Source organism: Carassius gibelio, chromosome B13 (assembly GCF_023724105.1).
Source record: "Carassius gibelio isolate Cgi1373 ecotype wild population from Czech Republic chromosome B13, carGib1.2-hapl.c, whole genome shotgun sequence".
In the NCBI taxonomy this organism is placed as follows: Eukaryota; Metazoa; Chordata; class Actinopteri; order Cypriniformes; family Cyprinidae; genus Carassius; species Carassius gibelio.
In genome coordinates, this window is record NC_068408.1 from 11664307 (window position 1) to 11683218 (window position 18912).

The 18912-nt window shown below is 35.6% G+C and overlaps 2 protein-coding genes and 1 long non-coding RNA gene across 4 annotated transcripts in view; 2 read left to right on the plus strand and 1 right to left on the minus strand.

Annotated features, from left to right (window-relative positions):
* Positions 1-13329, plus strand: part of rassf4a (Ras association domain family member 4a) — a 33822-nt gene extending 20493 nt beyond the window's left edge. The window contains exons 5-12 of the mRNA XM_052572217.1: positions 7506-7651; positions 9971-10041; positions 10267-10427; positions 11962-12063; positions 12132-12183; positions 12277-12398; positions 12715-12812; positions 12892-13329. Coding sequence (XP_052428177.1) covers positions 7506-7651; positions 9971-10041; positions 10267-10427; positions 11962-12063; positions 12132-12183; positions 12277-12398; positions 12715-12812; positions 12892-12961 — 822 coding nt within the window. The 3' untranslated portion in view covers positions 12962-13329. The remainder of the gene's footprint in view (positions 1-7505; positions 7652-9970; positions 10042-10266; positions 10428-11961; positions 12064-12131; positions 12184-12276; positions 12399-12714; positions 12813-12891) is intronic.
* LOC127970026 (uncharacterized) lies at positions 4517-5812 on the minus strand. The gene is made up of 2 exons (XR_008156479.1): positions 5704-5812; positions 4517-5097 (listed from the first exon to the last, which is right to left on the minus strand). It is a non-coding gene; the product is annotated as an uncharacterized LOC127970026 (long non-coding RNA).
* Positions 13330-13477: 148 nt separating the features above from the next.
* paox (polyamine oxidase) lies at positions 13478-18884 on the plus strand. Of its 2 annotated transcripts, none has more exons than XM_052572215.1 (7): positions 13478-13835; positions 16127-16619; positions 16732-16925; positions 17252-17507; positions 17592-17704; positions 18107-18261; positions 18421-18884. In XM_052572215.1, the coding sequence occupies exons 2-7, from the start codon at positions 16231-16233 to the stop codon at positions 18565-18567; spliced, it is 1254 nt and encodes a 417-aa protein (XP_052428175.1). In that variant the 5' UTR covers positions 13478-13835; positions 16127-16230; the 3' UTR covers positions 18568-18884. The 2 variants fall into 2 exon arrangements, with proteins under 2 accessions (XP_052428175.1, XP_052428174.1); XM_052572214.1 differs by lacking the exon at positions 13478-13835 and adding an exon at positions 14796-15184.
* The last annotated feature ends 28 nt before the right edge of the window (positions 18885-18912 follow it).

Here is an 18912-nt window from a genome sequence, read left to right on the forward strand (position 1 = left end):
ACCTCGACAGAATCCGTCGACGGAGCTCTCTGCAGTCTCCCGGTTCGCGGCTCGACGGCGGCGGACGGGGGAGAGGCAGGAGATACAGGGCCACCGTTACGGGTAACGGCCAGCCTTGCACGAAGGATCTTGATGGGAAGCTCCTCACAGGCACGACATCCGGATCCTTCGAATGCCGCCTCTGCGTGAGCCCGACCCAGGCACAGCACACACTGCTCGTGTGTGTCCGGGAAATCAATGGGCCCACCACACATGCGGCAAAGAGACATTTTAAAAGTAAAATCACCGGAACGCGAGAGGGGATAATTTTCCACAATTTTCCGCTCTGTATGCGTGAATCCACGGCGAAACCAGACTCAAGTGAAGAAAAAAGATTCTGAGGGTTTTGGCGCCCACCGTCACCTATATTGATGGCTGTCAGCCAATCAGGTGAGGGCGAGGGCGCCATTGGCTATTTGCAAGCAAAAGAGTTATTCAATCAGACTTCATAATTTCGAGGAAATGGATTTCCCCATACGTAATGTCGAGAGACCGACTCGATAAGGGAACTGTGACATTCATCCACTGACGCTCTTTAATCAGCAGCAGCGCTAAATCCGTAAGCGCGTATACTTACATGCCGGGAGCCTGCCAAAATAAAAGCCTGCTGATTTTATGGTTGAATATGATGAAAATTTTTATTTATTTATTTTTAGACGCTTTTATCCAAAGCGACTTAAAATTGTGGAATACATAAAGCGATCCTTCTTAAAGAGGCAAACAAAGAAAGTAGTAGTAAATATAAGCATTTCATTTTTAGGTTTACTATAAAATAAATGTATTTGTATTTAATACTAGGTCTGACTTTTATTTTTAATAATATTATCACACACTATTATTTAGTTTATTTACTATTATTTTATTTAAAAAACTAAATAAATAAAGTGAAATAATATTATAACTATTATTAATAATTTTTTATAGTTATATTTAATGGGTCACGCTATATGCAGTGTGAGGACCAAACCAAAGCTCCAGGTTCTCTTATGAGAACCAGGCTGAAAAAATGATGTGCACCCCTGGTAATGCATGATTAAATAACCCTGCATGTTCATCCATAGTTGATGTAATGATGAAATGCTAAGAAAACGTTTCTTAAAACTGAAATTATTTCTTTAAATCCAGTGGTAATATGCTGTCTGCATGGCTTCTCAGTTTTCTGTGTAATTACAGTCACCCGACTAGTGACTGATCTTTGTGTGAATGTCCGCAGAAGACTAGAAGACTTTCTGACTGTCTATAAGTGGTAGGCTATTTTAGAAAGTACAGTTTAAAAGATGAAAAAGAAGAATTAGGGAGAATCAATAAATTATGAATCATTTATTGCCATTAAGTGATGGTTTAAGTGATGAAATGTAATTTAATCTAATGAAAAGTACCGAATTTTTGGAATCTGATTACGTAATCCAGATTTATGAGTCATTATTTCTGAGTGAAATCACAGATGTACATGCACAGTCTCTTTATCCGTTTTCACACTGATGGCCCTTGAAAGGTCATGGGAAGAGATATAATTATTTACTTAATGATCTACAAATGATTTACAATCTTTTTCTGTCAGTGAACATGACCGAGAGTACAAACAAGCTCCTAATTATTTCCAATTTTATCCCGACAAGTAACTTAACAAGTGTTTTTAATAGGTTTGTGTGATCTGTGAAGTCTGTCACATTGTTATGATCTGTCGGATCTGTTACAGTCTCTGGGAAATCCCTGCAGGCTGCTTGTGCTTTTAGAACGAGTTTGATCCAAATTTAACCTCAGTATGATACTTAAAAGAGATTTTCCACTTCTCAGACTCACGTAGTGACTAAAATAACAGTTTTTAAAATAATTGTCATTGTATGTGAATATGCATAATATATTACACTTTTTGCAACTAAATGCCATAAATGGGACAGGAAGAGTTTATTCATAAATATGCCATAATTCACATTTGGCTAGGATCTAAATGTTGATCTAAATGTTGAAATGTCTGATGACAAACCTGATTATCACATGAGGGATATCCTCACATCACATCACCACGTGATATTATCTGTATGGAGAGAGATAGAGCAAGGAAGGGGTGAGGGAGGGGCAGATGACTACAAACCGATGAAAGACATAAAGATAAAGACTAGGTTCAGGGGAAATGAAATTGCTGTAGGGAAATGAGTAACAGTGATATATTGCAGGAGCCTTGTAAAGTAAGTATTGATGTAGCAAGGTTTATAATGCTCTGGGTTCTCTGATGATAGTGTACTTCTTATAAACCAACTACTTTCTGTGTAGAAGCCCTGGCACTTGTGTACATTCATGTGACAACAGGCCTACAAAGGTAAGCCCAGACAAAAAGTGACTATATCTTCAGAGAATATTGCTGTGGGGGAAGTCGTGGCCCAATGGTTAGAGGGTTGGACTCCCAATCAAAGGGCTGAGCAAGGCATCGAACCCCCAACTGCTCCCCGGCGTCGCAGCATAAATGGCTGCCCACTGCTCCGGGTGTGTGCTCACAGTGTGTGTGTGTGTTCACTGCTCTGTGTGTGTGCATTTCGGATGGGTTAAATGCAGAGCACAAATTCTGAGTATGGGTCACCATACTTGGCTGAATGTCACTTCACTTTTTTTTTTATATATTGCTTTATACAATATCAGCACAGGTTTTTGAAGACATCCACTCAAAATAAGCTTTAAAGTTAAGGAAATTGTCTAAGATATTCAGGTTTGATTTTATTTAATAAATAAGATCAAATAAACCTTTTTAACCATGTTGTTGTGAGAAGACTGACTTGAACCTGGGACGAATTATTGACTTCTGTTAAGTTCTGTGTATTATGATAAAATACGACGAGTAAAATGTAGATGATTTACCAAGATGATTTACCATTGTCAGATTTATGTTTGAGGACTTTTAAAAACATGATAATTACTTTTCCCTTCTCAATTTCCTTTCACGTAACTTGAAGACTTTCAACATGGTCCACTGTGACCGAATAGTTGCCATTTATGTAAATTTGTCTAGTTTAACCAACCTAAACTATTGTTTATAAACCATTCCTGGCTATTGTAAGGAAGCACTTCATTGCATTTAGGTCATATTGCTTCTTGGTGTTGTTTAGACTTTAGATTTGGGAGATGAGAGATTAGCCTCAGATTCTGCAGAATGCAGCAACCATCCACAATCTATTTGCTGAGCTTATTGTACGTCTTTAGACAACTTGCAGTCAAGGTGCACCAGTTCTTTAAACATGTTTACACAAGTCAATACACTTAAGGAAAAATGAATCACTGGAACTGACATTTCGCCAGGTCGGTGCATCACTTCTTTGAAAGATTATTGTAACAAGCAGGTCTGTAAGCGAATTAATGAAAAATTCTTAACTTTTAGTAACTTAAAGTTTAAGAAACTTAACTTTTTTTTTATTTATTTATTTTTAAGCAGGGTTATGAACAAACAGAAACTATGAAACTACATGCTACACTGACTGTTTTTACTTTCCTTTCTATACAGACTTGCTGTGTAATTTCTTTATTAATCAGTATATCTGTTAATGCGTTTTCATGTTGGTATTATTGTGACAGAACTGGTTGGAAAACACTAGAAGCCACTAAAATAAAACAAACATCACGTTACGTACTGTAACTTTTTTATGATCCATGGTAATACTACAAAAGAAAACACCTTTCTTGCCAACACGTTTCCTCCTCGTCCTCAGGCAGCCGGTCAGGATCAGGGGGGTTCATTGAGCGCCCTCTGTTGGTTGTGTTTAGACAATGCTGTAAAATTATATTCAGCCAACAGAGATCGCCCATAGCCTCGGAACTGAACTTAAAAAGATAATTCACCAAAAAAGATTTTGTGATAATTTAGTTTCTCTCATGTTGTATCAAACCTGTACGAATTTCTTTCTTGTGCTGAACACAAAATAATATATTTTGAAGAATATCATTGAGTAAATGCTTACAGAATTTTGTTTTTGGTGACTCTCCCTTTAAGCTTATGTATCACAAATGTCATCTCTTGGATTGGGGATGTGATATGACTGTATATATGTGTTTATAACCACAAAGAAAAGTACTGTTGTATTTTAGCCCCTGGCCTTGTTTTATTTGCATAAATTGCTTAAGGGATAATATGGTGGGAAGCTATTCCTGATCTGTGAATATGAAAGTGTGCAGAAATCTTTATGTCTGTGATAGATAGCACTCCCGTAACATATTTAGAAGCTGATGGTAATATTGTTATTGGTCTTTTTCTCGCCTAGTCTTACCATCATACATGCTTAATACAAATCTAGATGACTTAATGTGTATTCATACATACATGACTGACTATAATTAAATAATTAGCATTACTTTATCAGGATTAAACACTCACTCACACACTAGATAGATAGATAGATAGATAGATAGATAGATAGATAGATAGATAGATAGATAGATAGATAGATAGATAGATAGATAGATAGAAAGGACATGTAAAAACAAGTCAAAATACATTCTTAAATTTTATTTTAAAAAACATAACAGAAACCATGACTTTACATTTAACATTAGCATCTTTGTACAAAAAATCTATACAGACAATAAATTAAGAAGTTCAGTTCATGAGATCCTCTTGAGCTCATCCATCACTCGTTCAGTGTTTTCCTCTCATCAACGTGACATTAGGCTTTGGCTCATTAGAGTAACCACAAAGCAGCAGGTGCACTGTCTGTCCTGCGTAAATCCTCTCCATGTGACTGTAAGTGTGTCTGTGCAAACAGCCAGTCCAGTGGGTCTTTAGAGCCCCGGTCCATCTGACTGTTGAACCTCAGCATGGCCTCGTCCAGACCCAGCGAAGCGCGGCGGGGCTGCAGAGCCCGGCAAGTGCTGCGTGATGTTGAGATAGTACCAGCTTGCTTCCCCATGGGCTTACGTCTCTGAGTCCTGGATATCCTCAAAGGACCACAAGCAGGCTGGGCAAGTTCCTTGATGGAGTTCATGTATTCCTCCAGGGACTGCGAGAGGTCCTCACGTGACTCTGTTATTGTCGGTAGAGGAGCTACAGACAAGAGTAATCTTCTGGGTTTCATCCTGGAGGGAGATGAGAGATTGTTAGTATTCTTATATTCTATATCTACACACTTAAAAAGGCCAATAACTTATATAGCAAACTGTTCTTAAAAGAACCATTGTTTTCCTTAGAGTGAAGAACAAAGAACAAAATTCCAACAAACTTGTCCACTAAGCACCAATTTTAGTTCACTAAAGAACCTTTAAGTGATCAGATCTTAAAATATTTTTTTTTCTTAGTGTGAAGAACATTTAAAAAAAAAAAATCTTTATTCCATTATCAAGAGCCTGTTGTGCAATGAAACGTGTCCACACTCTCAAAAATAAAGCATCCAAAAGGGGTCCCCAGTTTTGAGTTCTAAAAAACCCTTTTAGTGAATAGTTCTTAAAAGAACCTTTTTTTTCTTAATGTGAAGAACATCTTAATATTCCAAAAAGTCATTTTTCACTACTAAGAACCCTTTGTGCAATAGAGGGTTTCCATAGATGTTAAAAGTTCTTCATGGAAACACAGATGCCAATAAATAAAGTTACTTTTTTTAAAGAGTCTTTAATGACATTTGGAAGTCAAGAAATGTTTAGTTGTAAAGAACAGATCATTCAGTAAATCAGATATCTCAAACGTACCTGTAGGACGAGCTTGTAGGATCGCAGTGTTGATTGTTTTGCAGTGGCTGTGTCTGAGACTGTGTTTGGTTTGATCTGGTTTAGAGGCAGCTCACTGCCTTTTATAGGCCACGGCAGTAAAGGACAATAAGCCAAGGCTAATGGCACTAAATTTAGCTAAGTGTTGACCTTGCCTGCCTGACAGGAAGTGTGTGTGTGCTGAATGGAGAGTAGAGAGGAAGCTGACCAATGGGACCCCGCCGCAGCTGCCACGAATGTTTACATTGCAGTAACAATGAGGCCCTAGGAGCACTCAGCCCTCCACCTACATCACACTTGACTGCACTCACTCACAATTACAACAGCTGCCAACACAATTACAATATTTTATTTTAGTCGTAGTTATTTGTTGAAGAGCAGGTCCTCAGAGATCGATTGGGGAAAAGTCTGGTGGCCTGCAGCTCTGACCTCTGTCTCGCTTTGTGACTGTGTTGAATGATTATTTAGTTAAAGAATCACAAAAATCTCCTGTACGATTGAGGACTGAAAAATTGAGAATTAAATCAAGTTCTGTGAATTCGGACCGTAAATAGCCTAGGACTGAAATGAGATGTTGACACAAGTTCTTCCATCCATATAATTATGAAAATTTTACCATAAAGGAGTTGGTCTGAAACACATTAGTTTTGTGTTTTTTTTTTTTAAATTAATGTGTCACTGTAAGGTTTATGTTCAAATGCAGCTGTGGTAATAATATAAGATGTAAATAATAGTATTCACAAGTGAATTGTTTCCTCACTTCAGATTCACCCCTTCAGTTAAAACCAAAACTATACAGTACAGCTAAGAAAGGTGCTCATCAAATTAGGTTAAATCTTTTAATTGTTACATGTGACAATTACAGACTGTGTTACATGATCTGACAACTAGTTATTTTTAGCAGCTGTCCTGAATGAAACCTTACAGTTTAATCTCTTTGGTATATTTAGCTTTGTCAAGACAGTATCGTGCTTTGTAACGGAAGAGACTTATCTTCTTAGACCTTCTGAGACCTAGGATTAAGACTGTGATTAAGTGTCACGTTTCTGCTTGAAAGGATCATACAGTCCATCTGTCCATCCGTCCATCCATCCAGTACATTTTTAAAAATACATTTGCCAGATGTTAATTTTACTAATCTAAATCTAATATTCTTCTAAATCTAAATTCCAATCCCAGTCTTACGATTCCCAATTTGAAACGTGCAGAACTTCAGGGTGTTGTCATTCAAATTAATTAGATTTTTTCATAAGAAATTAAAACATTTATTTGAGAATGATGCATTTAATTGATCAAAAGTGATAGTTAAGATATTCATAATGTAACTTAAAAAAATATATCATGGTTTCCACAAAAATATTAAGCAGCACACCAGTTTTCAACAGTGTTAACACAACTTTTGACTTTTTCCAAAAAACGAATCCTTTAAACTTTCAAATTTGATTAGACAATGTAAGTTTATTTCCTTTAGTTGTGACTGTGGCCTATGTTACAGCACTGTAAAATTTTTCATTTAGCACTTCAAAACATGATGAAAAATAAATAAATAAATAAATATATATATATATATATATATATTCAAACTCTCGAATAATACATCTAGTACGTGCTGTATTGTACTCCTCCTAAAGTGACTTTCCATAACTTCACCGCCTCCGATTGAATATCTGCTGTTTGCAACTGCCTCTCCAGCACGTACACTTGAAACAGAGCTGAGACATGAGCCAGCAGGATTTCCTTCATCTGACAAAAGAGTTAATGATTATTATTATTATTTCTTGCAGGAAGAGGGCGAGCTGATCGTGGAGGGTTTACTCAACATCTCCTGGGGCCTGAGGAGGCCAATCAGACTGGAAATGCACGATGACAACGAGCGCTTTCGTTATGCCTGCACGAGTGCGTGGAGGTCGGAGAGCTCAGAGTCCAGCAGGTGGGTGGAACCGCCTGAATGCTGCTGCTACACCACACCCAGATGTGTCCTTTCCTTCATTAGGTCATAACTCCATCTGTTTCTCTCATTAACTCAGTTATAGACATTTTCAGGCATGGGCCAGGATTTGTTAAGTGTGTAGTGCTTTTTATGTAGGTTAAACGACTGCTCCTTTATCATTCTCAGTCAGCTCAGATTTGATCGTACTGTGCACATTTCCTAAAAAGCCAATAAATTATTACTTTGAAATTTGATAGAGTTCTGTAATTCTCTAGGGGTTGATGACTTGGTCAAGGTCATTGTTAGAAAGTTTGTTTTGAGGAACATTATGGCATATGAGTGAAACTGAGTGAAACTGTGGTAATGTGGTGTTGATCTTTCACCAACAGAGGAACTGGTTATTCAGAGTCTTGGGCTGCTACTTATTCTCACGTGCAGGAGTCTTCTAAATCATGGAATCATTTTAATCAGCTCTAACGTTCAAAGCTGCAGTGACCTTGATTAGATACTTTGAGCAAGAACATTCAGCACGTGAACACTGAAGATTTTCACTGTGATTGTATTATTGTATAGCTACAACAGATAAATCAGAGCAATCAGATGTTTCTTTTTTCAATGAAAGTTTCCAGTTATCCTTTTTAATAGAAAATCAATCAAGTTAAAGTGCCAAAGTATCTTAACCATAAAAAAAAAAATGTATTACAAAAAATTACATGTCATTTAAATTTAAATATATATATATATATATATATATATATATATATATATATATATATACTGCGTGTGTATATAAATAAATAAATATACATATAAAAAACCCAAAACTTATAAAAATAACACAAACACAAAAGACAAGCTACATAAATTAAAATGAAAATGAAATATAAAAAGCAAACCTAGTATCTCGATTGATACTATAACAACAATGGCACTTTCCATGAATGACACCAAGCCGATTCCAAAAAAGTTGGGACACTGTACAAATTGTGAGTAAAAAAGAAAATGGAAAATCTCATAAACTTATATTTTATTCACAATAGAATATAGATAACATATCAAATGTTGAAAGTTAGACATTTTGAAATGTCATGCTAAAAATTGGCTCATTTTGGATTTCATGAGAGCTACACATTCCAAAAAGTTGGGACGGGTAGAAATAAGAGGCCAGAAAAGTTAAATGTACATATAAGAAAGAAAAAAAAAGTATATATAAGGAACAGTTTGGACCAATTTGCAACTTATTAGGTTAATTTGGCAACATGATTGGGTATTATATCACATACAGGAATGCTACTGTAATGGAAATCACAACATGGGCTCAGGAATACTTCCAGAAAACATTGTCAGTGAACAAAATCCACCGTGCCATTCGCTGTTGCCAGCTAAAAAAGAAGAAGCCGTATCTAAACATGATCCAGAAGCGCAGGAGTTTTCTCTGGGCCACATATGCTCCCATCCAGACGTCATCTCTTTTAGGGAAGACCTTGCATTTTCCAACATGACAATGCCAGACTACATACTGCATCAATTCCAACATCATGGCTGTGTAGAAGAAGGATCCGAGTACTGAAATGGCCAACCTGCAGTCCAGATCTTTCACCCATAGAAAACATTTGGAGCATTATAAAGAGGAAGATGCACCAAATAAGACCTAAGACAGTTGAGCAACTAGAAGCCTGTATTAGACAAGAATGGGACAACATTCCTATTCCTAAACTTGAGCAGCTTGTCTTCTCAGTCCCCAGACGTTTGCAGACTGTTATAAAAAGAAGAGAGGATGCCACACGGTGGTAAACATGGCCATGTCCTAACTTTTTTGAGATGTGTTGATGACATGAAATTTAAAATCACCTTTTTTTCCCCTTAAAATTGTAATTTTACATGAAATTTGAAACTTCCACATCATTGCATTCTGTTTTTATTCACAATTTGTACAGTGTCACAACTTTTTTGGAATCGGGTTTGTATATAAAAAGATAGAGAAAATTCAGGATAATGTTCATCGTCTGGCTGACAACGTCTTGTATAAATTTTTCTGAAAACTCCTGTCATACGTGCACAAACTGACAGTCACCACTTATAAGCTACAAATAAATATTGTAGAAACGTAATTTCCTGTAAAGTTGCTTTGTAAGATCCATAATGTTTCAAATATTAATTACAAAAATAACCTTAATTTTCATTTAAATAACAATAAAGCTCATAATATCTAGTATGGTCTGTTGAGATGTAATAACTCAAATGTAGGCCTATGTTTTTTTTCCATTATTTTTATGATGCTTCCATTATGTATTTTAGTTATGTGGTTATTGTTTACAGGAATGGAAATGCTGAACACCAGTTTTGTTCAGAGCCCAACAACAACAAAATCAGTGCCTCACCTATACCCAGTGAGTATGAAAATGATCCATATCATTCCACACACAATAAGGGAAATATTATCAAAAATGTTATTCATTCGTGTTGGAAAATGGACAACATTGGTGGTTGTTATAGATTAGAAGTTTAAATTGAACTAAATGCATATCTAGGTGTTCACCACATTTCCAACACATCATTGAGTGCCTCTTCTTAATATTAGCTGGCTCTTGTCTCTGGTTGCTTTTCTGCTGCAGGTGCGGATGGAGCTGAGGAGGACATCCCTCAACTGCTGAGAACGAGAAGTGACGCGAGCTTCATGAATATCCAAAGAAGATCCAAAATCCACAACACTGCCGATTCACAGAGGATAAAAAGACACCGCTTCTCCATCAACGGCCATTTTTATAACCACAAAGTAATTTAAATACAACTTTTGTGTTAATAAATAAGTTTTGTTTCTTATTTATTAACACAGTTAAAAAAGCACAGTTAACCTTAGTGCACTTGAATTTGAGCTATAAAGCTTTCAACTAGAGATCTGCAATGCAGTGTCTGAGTTGGAGCTCCTCCATACTCAAAGTTCAGAACAATAGTATAAAAGTGGTCAGTGAAAGACAGCACGTCTTGTGCCTGGCAAGGGCCATGTGCTCTCATAAAGTGCCACAGCAGCATCTGTGACAGGAGGTGTCCATTGTCTAAGTGTTTATGTTGTAGATCAGTGTTGAGATGGATGCACGTGTTGAGAGGCAGTGTTTTCCTGTGCAGGCCTTCCCCTTGGCTGCACCATGTGCTTTTATTATCCAATGTCACCTGCCTCTCTCATAAATGGTTCCTGAAAGTCATATGAGTTGGCCTGGTGCCTCTGCAGATGTAGATACTGTAGATAGATAGATAGTTCGGTTATTTACGTGTGTGACAACCGCATTCTGTAACCGAACTCACATCTGTACGAACTCAAAAACAGGACTGACAACTGTATTCTGCTGCAGTGTGAACGTGGCCCTAGAGCTTTCAAGCTAAAACCACCAAACTCGGACTTAGTGTTATATCTTTTCAGACTGATCTGACTTTTTCTTTTGACAAGGAGTTCAGTTTTCATAAAACTGAAAATTAAAAAAATCAAACATCTATCTATCTATCTATCTATCTATCTATCTATCTATCTATCTATCTATCTATCTATCTATCTATCTATCTATCTATCTATCTATCTATCTATCTATCTATCTATCTATCCATCTATCATCTATCCTACCGACATGATAATGCTAGAAACATATTAACATGCTAGTAGTATGCTAACCATGCTAAAAATATGCTAGCAACATGCTAGTAACTTGCTAATCATGCCAGCAATATGCTAGTAACAGGCTAATTATGCTAGAAAGGTTATCAACATTTATCTAATCTATCTTAATTTTCAAACTTCAGGCTTTTAAAACTGCTTTAAACTCACACGCTAGGCTTTCGCAATTTTTTATCTAGTTTTATTTGCAGTTGTTACTTATTTTAGTACATTGTACATAGTACATATTAAACTGAATGAAATAAGAAATGTTGCTTTGGCAACTAGCTGAAATAAAATAGGTTTAAGGTTTTTTAAATATTTTATTTTAATTCTACAATTGTTTATTTTATTTCTGCTCTTGTTTCCTTTTTTGCTATGGTTTTTATAGCCATTGTATTGTATTTTATTGTGAACAAAAGTGTCTACTACTTACTTATCTGAATGTAACAGTTGTCTATTGACAAAGAGAAATTGATGACCACAGATTATATCACCTGTTGTATTGTAAGAACATTGTATATTTTTTTAATTGTAGCTTATATTATATTTTCCAAATCTCATTTGCCAGATTTTACACCAATTGTGTGCCATATAGTTTATGAAATATTACACAATTAATTATCACTGAATTTGATCACCTTTATACACAATTTCTTTACAGACATCAGTTTTTACTCCGTCATATGGATCAGTGACTAATGTGCGAGTGAACAGCACTTTGACAACACAGCAAGTTCTTAACCTACTCCTTAATAAGTTTCGGGTAAGTTTTCCCCTATTCAGAGGAATACCACAATCTTTTCCTTATTGTTAATTCCCTGTTCTCTACAGGTTGAGAATAAGGCAGATGAGTTTGGCCTCTACCTAGTCCATGAATCAGGGGGTGAGCCTTTTCATTTTTAACTTTACTTTTTTAAGAAGAGTCAACTGATCTCAGATTGTAATTATTATATTTTCCCCCATCTTTTGTCTTAAGAGAGAGCAAAACTTAAGGACACAGAATATCCTTTGGTATCTCGTCTGTTGCATGGTCCATGTGAAAAAATCGCTCGAATATTTATTATGGAAAAGGACCTTGGTGAAGAGATAACGTATGATGTAAGTATTTTGTACATTTCAAAGTTCACAATAGGTCATTCAGAATGTGCTTTCCCTGGCAAATTGACATTCTGTTGTTCAAATATAGACACAGTAAACAATAATGTCACTTCCAGATGCTACATATCAAGTCTAATTATAGGATCCTATCCTGGGGACTAACAATAGTACAAATATTTCTATTGCAGTCTCAACATTCATTGTATAATGAAAATGTTGATGCATACGTGCAGGTTCTCTGTGATATTATTGTTAATATTCAGAATACTCTCTGCTTATATCTCAGTGGTTAATGCAATAATGCATTGTCTTACAGGTTGCACAGTATATTAAGTTTGAAATGCCTGTTTTGGGCAGTTTTATCAAGAAATTGAAAGAGGAGGAAGAGCGAGAGATTTTAAAACTAACAAGAAAGTAAGTTTCACATCTTTGTTCCTATAACAAAACAACAATGTATTCATTTTAATCTGTGTTGTACTTTTGTTTTTCACAGATACAGTGCACTGAGATCAATGATATTGCAAAAATTGGATGGCATCTCTAATACTGCAAATTATTTGTGAGAAAATGTCGACCATTTAGATCAAAATGCGTCCTCTCTGTTGTACAGTCAACACCAGAGATCCACAGATTGCAAGGTTTAGGTTTTTCATTTTTGATGAAGACATGACTGCAACAACTAGTTTATAAATGTATAGACTACTGGTAACTAGTAATTAGCAGCTGTAAGTACTTTTACCCACAATTCTCAGGAGATACAAATTACCTATGTTATTTTATGATGCACTTATACTCTATGACTTAAAAAACAAACTACTGTATATACAGTATATTTTTTTGTTGTTGAACTCAGGACATACACACCCAACATGTTTCTACAGTAACAATATTACTTTTTATACATTTAAAAATAAAACGAATATATAAGGAATTGTGTTTATTTGGTCTCACATTTGTGTCATGTTAGTATTGTACTCAATATAGAATGTCTAATTCATAACATTTTTAATGACTTCCAGACTTTTGACAAATTTAAAGGTAATTTTGCCATTATAATTATAATAAAAATGAAAGCATATGATCCTATTCCAATACAATCTCTTATTGTTTCATTTTCATCTTAAATCATTGTTTTATTGCTTGAGAAAAAATAATGTTCTGTTTCCCTCATGTTCACAATGAGCATTTCGTATTGTTCTTTGAGTGACCCTTGCACTGAGTCAGTTCCCACGAGCTATAAAAGCTCATGTTATTGAAAGTAAGACATTAAGTCAGTGCCTTCTGGCTTGAATGCCCATGTTACACAGTGGGAGACATCCTGGGAACAAGGAACATTACATTACTCGAGGTGGTTCCCATTTCCTGGACAAGTAGTACAAGGAGAAAAGTAAACTTTGTTCTTGCGTTCACTTGTCAGTCTTTTATGCCACACAATATGTAAGCTGAGATTTTTAAATAATAGTTTGAATTGTTTTTGTATTTTTTTTTTACGTGATTTGTAATGACAACCGAAATGTAATTAAATGTATTAATATATATATAGTGCTTTTGAGAACAATGCATGATTTAGTAAAGCTTTTAACTAACAAAAACCTACGTTTTAGAACTTGTATATAAACCTTGGGAACCTAGGTCGCCATTTGTACGACCTGTATGCAGTAAACAAGGATTTTGACTGTTGTGTTTACCTTTGTAACTGGTTGGGTTACTAACGAACAACCTGATGCATGTACAAAAAATAAATAAATAAAATTATGGCATCAACAAATAGTAATGTATTGCCCCCTTCTGGCGAGAAACAATTACTGCGTTATTATACTATTACTAAATAGACTTAAAAGGCTGTAAAAAATTATTTTGGAGGTTGGGTTTACAAATGATCTTTATAAATAATGTTCATTATAAATTCAATGTCGTTGTTTTCATAGTGTTATAATTGACATTTAAAAAGTGCTTATATATATATATATATATATATATATATATATATATATATATATATATATATATATATATATATATATAATGTAAATATATACAAAGCTACTTACAGTGCAATCGAGCTAACATTTTTTACCTAATATAATACCATAGCATAATATGAAAAGTTCAGCCAAATATGTATACTATGACAAGGAGTTTAAAAACATCTATATTATTCCAAAGAGAAAGCTACGCGCAAACAGCTGAGCATAACCTGTGGACATTTACCATGGTAAAATTAATAAATTAATACGTTAAATGAATAGATATGTATATAAGACAAATGACTGACATTACTTAATAGGACATAAAATATGACGACAACATTAAAAATAATCAAATATATTTTTATTAATGAAGTATGAAGTGTTTATTATAAGGATAAACGGAATTACTTCCGGGATATAGTACGTCGTTTGTCACGTGCAGTGAAAGCGAACTTGTTTACCACATAGAGGAACCATGCAGAGAGTCATGTTTGCATAGAATAATTGAGATTATTGTCTAGGCGACGTTACTTCTCGGAGATCGTTACAGTTCTGGGAGGAGCGTTTGCTGAAGTCCCCAGCAGAGAGAAACCTCTAACGTTGGTTCGTCCTCCGTGTTTTTTTAGTCTATGGTCGTGCACGAACTGCTTCAATCAATGGCGCTACGTTCAGCTCGTGATTCTCAGATATTTATAATCGGATGCGGCATCTCGGGAATTGGTGCAGCTCAGAAGTTACTTAAACACGGTTTTCATAATGTACACATCATAGAAGCAACTGCGAGAAGCGGGGGGAGAATACGAACGGGCAGACTGGGTATGTGCAGGCTTATTGAATCCGTTTGAAATCTATGATGGGGACATTAAGCTTTTAGAATTTGTTTACTTTTATTTTTGTCATCTTATAGGATGATGGCCGTCTCTTATCATTTAATATGTAAGGACTACATGGAAATTGGTTAGCAGATTTCATTTACTTAATTATACAGATATTTATCCTTAAGCGGTACTGTAAAATTGTGTCTTTTGCAACTATGTAGCTTGATTCGTGGGCGGAGCTTAACTGCACTTCCGACTGTACAAGTTGTCAAAATGGGTCCATTATCAGTGGTTCTCAACCAGAGGCCTCAGCAAACTTATTTAATTAATAGTTATTGAAATTCCTGCAATGACAAAATTAGGTGTAGGAAAATAGACAGCTTTGTCATAATTGCAGTACAAATACCAGTGGAAATGACCTTATATTGGAGTTAAAAACTAGTAGTATATATTTTACAAAGGTTATGAGTTAAGTTCAAATTTTCCATGTGAACCCAATAAAACCACACTGTAATACAGTCAGGCAAGGGTCAACTATATGATGAAAGTACATTTTAACAGAGAGGTTGATTCATGTTCTGAGGACAAAGGTATTCTTTGGATATGTCAAGTCTGAGCAAGTTACACATTTATACAATAATTTAATAACTACAGTATTTCTTGGCCACAAATAATGGTTTGATATAATTTCTTACCTTCAGCGTTTTTGCTGTTTGTTATATATATATATATATATATATATATATATATATATATATATATATATATATATATATATAATTTTTTTGTATTAATTTTGTATTTTACTTGTTTTACTGTTTAAATTTAGGTAGGTTGCCTAATTTCTGATCACTGTTCGGTATTTTAAATGTTTTGTTGCCAAGACTAGAATGTACTTATAGAAGTGCATATCACATCATTTTTTTCCCATTTGTTCAAGGTGATAACATTATAGAGATCGGTGCCAACTGGATCCATGGCCCATCGAAGGAAAACCCAGTGTTTCGTTTGGCATGTGACTACCAGCTCCTTGACAAAGAGTCAATGTCTGAAGAAAACCAGGCCATTGACGTTGGTGGTCATCCGTTGTTTGTTCCCAACTGGTTTACCAGTTCAGGACGGAAACTGGGGCTTGAGACGATGGGGCCAGTGGTGGAGTTTTTCATGAAACTACTGGAAAGGAGTCAGCAGTTCCATGACAGTGGTGGAGAACCTCTGCCGAGCGTTGGGGAGTTTGTCAAGGCTGAGGCTGAACGACTGGCCCCGGAGGAGTGGAAGGAGGGCCAGGCTAACACTGCAGTAAAATTGGCCATGATAAACACACTGCTCAAGCTGGAGTGCTGCGTCAGTGGAACCCACACGATGGATGATGTAGCCCTGGGAGCCTTCGGCATGTATAAAACTCTCCCAGGATTGGACTGCACTTTCCCAGGGTAAGTCTCAGAGCCTTACGTGTACATTTTGAAATGTCTAAATTGCCCAATTCTAAAATGCTAAATCTTGTTTGCAAACTAAATATGTTCATGCATTCTTTTTTCCTCTTAGAGGTTACGAAGGTTTAATTGATCACATGATAAAGGAACTTCCCAAGGACATAGTCTTGTACAACAAGCCAGTGAAATGCATTCACTGGAACTACACCAAGAGTGGACCATCAGGAACATCATTTCCTGTTACGATTGAATGTGTGAATGGAGAGACATTTGCAGCAGACCATGTAATTGTCACGGTCCCACTGGGTACGTATAGATTCAGCATGAACAGTTAGCATTTAACACTTATTTGTAATCCACGTTATTGGTCTGGTAATTGCAACTAGCATAATCTGTTCACTTTAAATGCATGCACTTTTAAATTCATAAAAAGTACAGCTTTTTTTTGTCTGATTTACAAAGACAATGGATTTAGGAATTTCTCATTTTCATAATATTGCTTATAACATTATATTAGAATAATATATTTTTATATAAATAAAAAAACAATATTTTCTTAATGTTGCTTCATAACTTTATTGCCACAATATCTGCAAGACCTCTAACTCATCTGATGTGCTGTTTCATTACAGGGTACCTTAAGAAGCACCAGAGCACTTTCCTGAGCCCTCCTCTTCCACTGCATAAAATGCACTCCATCCAGAGAATGGGCTTTGGGACCAACAACAAGATCTTTCTTGAGTTCGAGCAGCCTTTCTGGGATGAAGACTGTGAATTGATCTACTTCGTCTGGGAGGACGAGACACATCTTGCTGATGTTGTTTCTGATGTAAAGATGTCCTGGATTAGAAAGTTAGTTTCGTTCACTGTGCTGAAGCCCACAGAGAGGTAAACATAGTCTTTAATTTTGCTTTAACTACTGCAATTCATGCCATAATAAATATGACATTTTTTGTTGTTGTTGTTGTGCAGGTATGGGCATGTGCTGTGTGGATGGATCGCAGGACGGGAGTCTGAGTACATGGAAACTCTGTCTGAACATGAAGTGCTGCACAGTGTCACACAGCTCCTGCGCAGATTCACTGGTAACATTTTTACTCCGTAAAAGAGGCTCTATAAAGCTTAATAGAACATTATTTGATGGGGTCCAAAAGTCTAGGACCACCATAAAAATCAGAGATCTAAATATAATATATGTATTAAATAAATAAATACATTTGTAAAAAGTATTTTGTAAAATTTGTGATATTATCCACATCAAAAAAGAATAATACAAATAAATAAAAACGAATGGTGTATAAAGGTAATTTCAGCTTGAATGCCGCTGTCATTAAAACAAAAGTTTAGGTTGATGTTATAATTTTAAAATAATACTAATAAATAAAATGCAAAAAAAAAAAAAACTATGTATATATACTATGGAACAATCAAATTTAGTATATTAAATATTACCATTAATTTATGAAATCTTTCATATCAATTTTCAGGAAATCCAACTATTACACCAAGGAAACTTTTAAGATCTCAGTGGTTCCATGAACCATATTCCTGTGGATCGTACACCTATGTGGCCAAAGGTTGCTCAGGATATGACATAGATAACCTTGCTGAACCCTTGCCGCTGAAAGGATCAAATTCTAAGGTGCAACTACTCTCATTTTGTCAATGTTTGTTCAAGCAACTAGGTTTCATTGTTTTTTTGATGAGCAGTTTGCTATATGTAGGTATTTTCTCTTTACTCTTGACACTTCTTTACATTGTTAATAGATAGTATAACATGAATGACTGTTTGTTTTTGCAGTCTTTGCAGGTGTTGTTTGCAGGAGAAGCCACACACAGGTCTTTCTTCTCTACAGTTCATGGAGCGCTGCTAAGCGGCTGGAGAGAAGCAGAGCGTCTTGCATCTCACTACACTCCTGCCTCTGGGTCATTCTCTTCTAAACTATGAAAACTGTCCTCCTGTTCTGAAGAATAAGACGGATTGACTGACATTTGCATAAGATCTGAAGAAGTCTGTGCCTTTTAAGGGGAATAGAAGGAAAATCTGAATGTAATGGCGAGTGTGGGCTACTTACGATTGTTCTGCATGACAAATGTTTAAAATGCCACCCAGTTTAATGTAATCACATTTAGCAAATGTTGATTTGTGGGTATCTTACAATCTCTAATTATTTTACAATATGCCTGTACTTTGCAAAAATGTTGATTTGTTTTTGTTGTGATCTGAAAATATTTTTATATTAAACATACCTTATACTTTGTAAAGTTTTCAGTTTTTTATAAACTTACAAAA

Excerpts from the sequence above, each read along its gene's own strand:
- paox (XM_052572214.1), top strand. The coding sequence starts at position 14,998 with ATGGTCGTGCACGAACTGCTTCAATCAATGGCGCTACGTTCAGCTCGT. Across the intron at positions 17,508-17,591 it reads GTGCTGAAGCCCACAGAGAG|GTATGGGCATGTGCTGTGTG; the intron begins GTAAACATAGTC and ends GTTGTTGTGCAG. Across the intron at positions 18,262-18,420 it reads TGAAAGGATCAAATTCTAAG|TCTTTGCAGGTGTTGTTTGC; the intron begins GTGCAACTACTC and ends TTGTTTTTGCAG.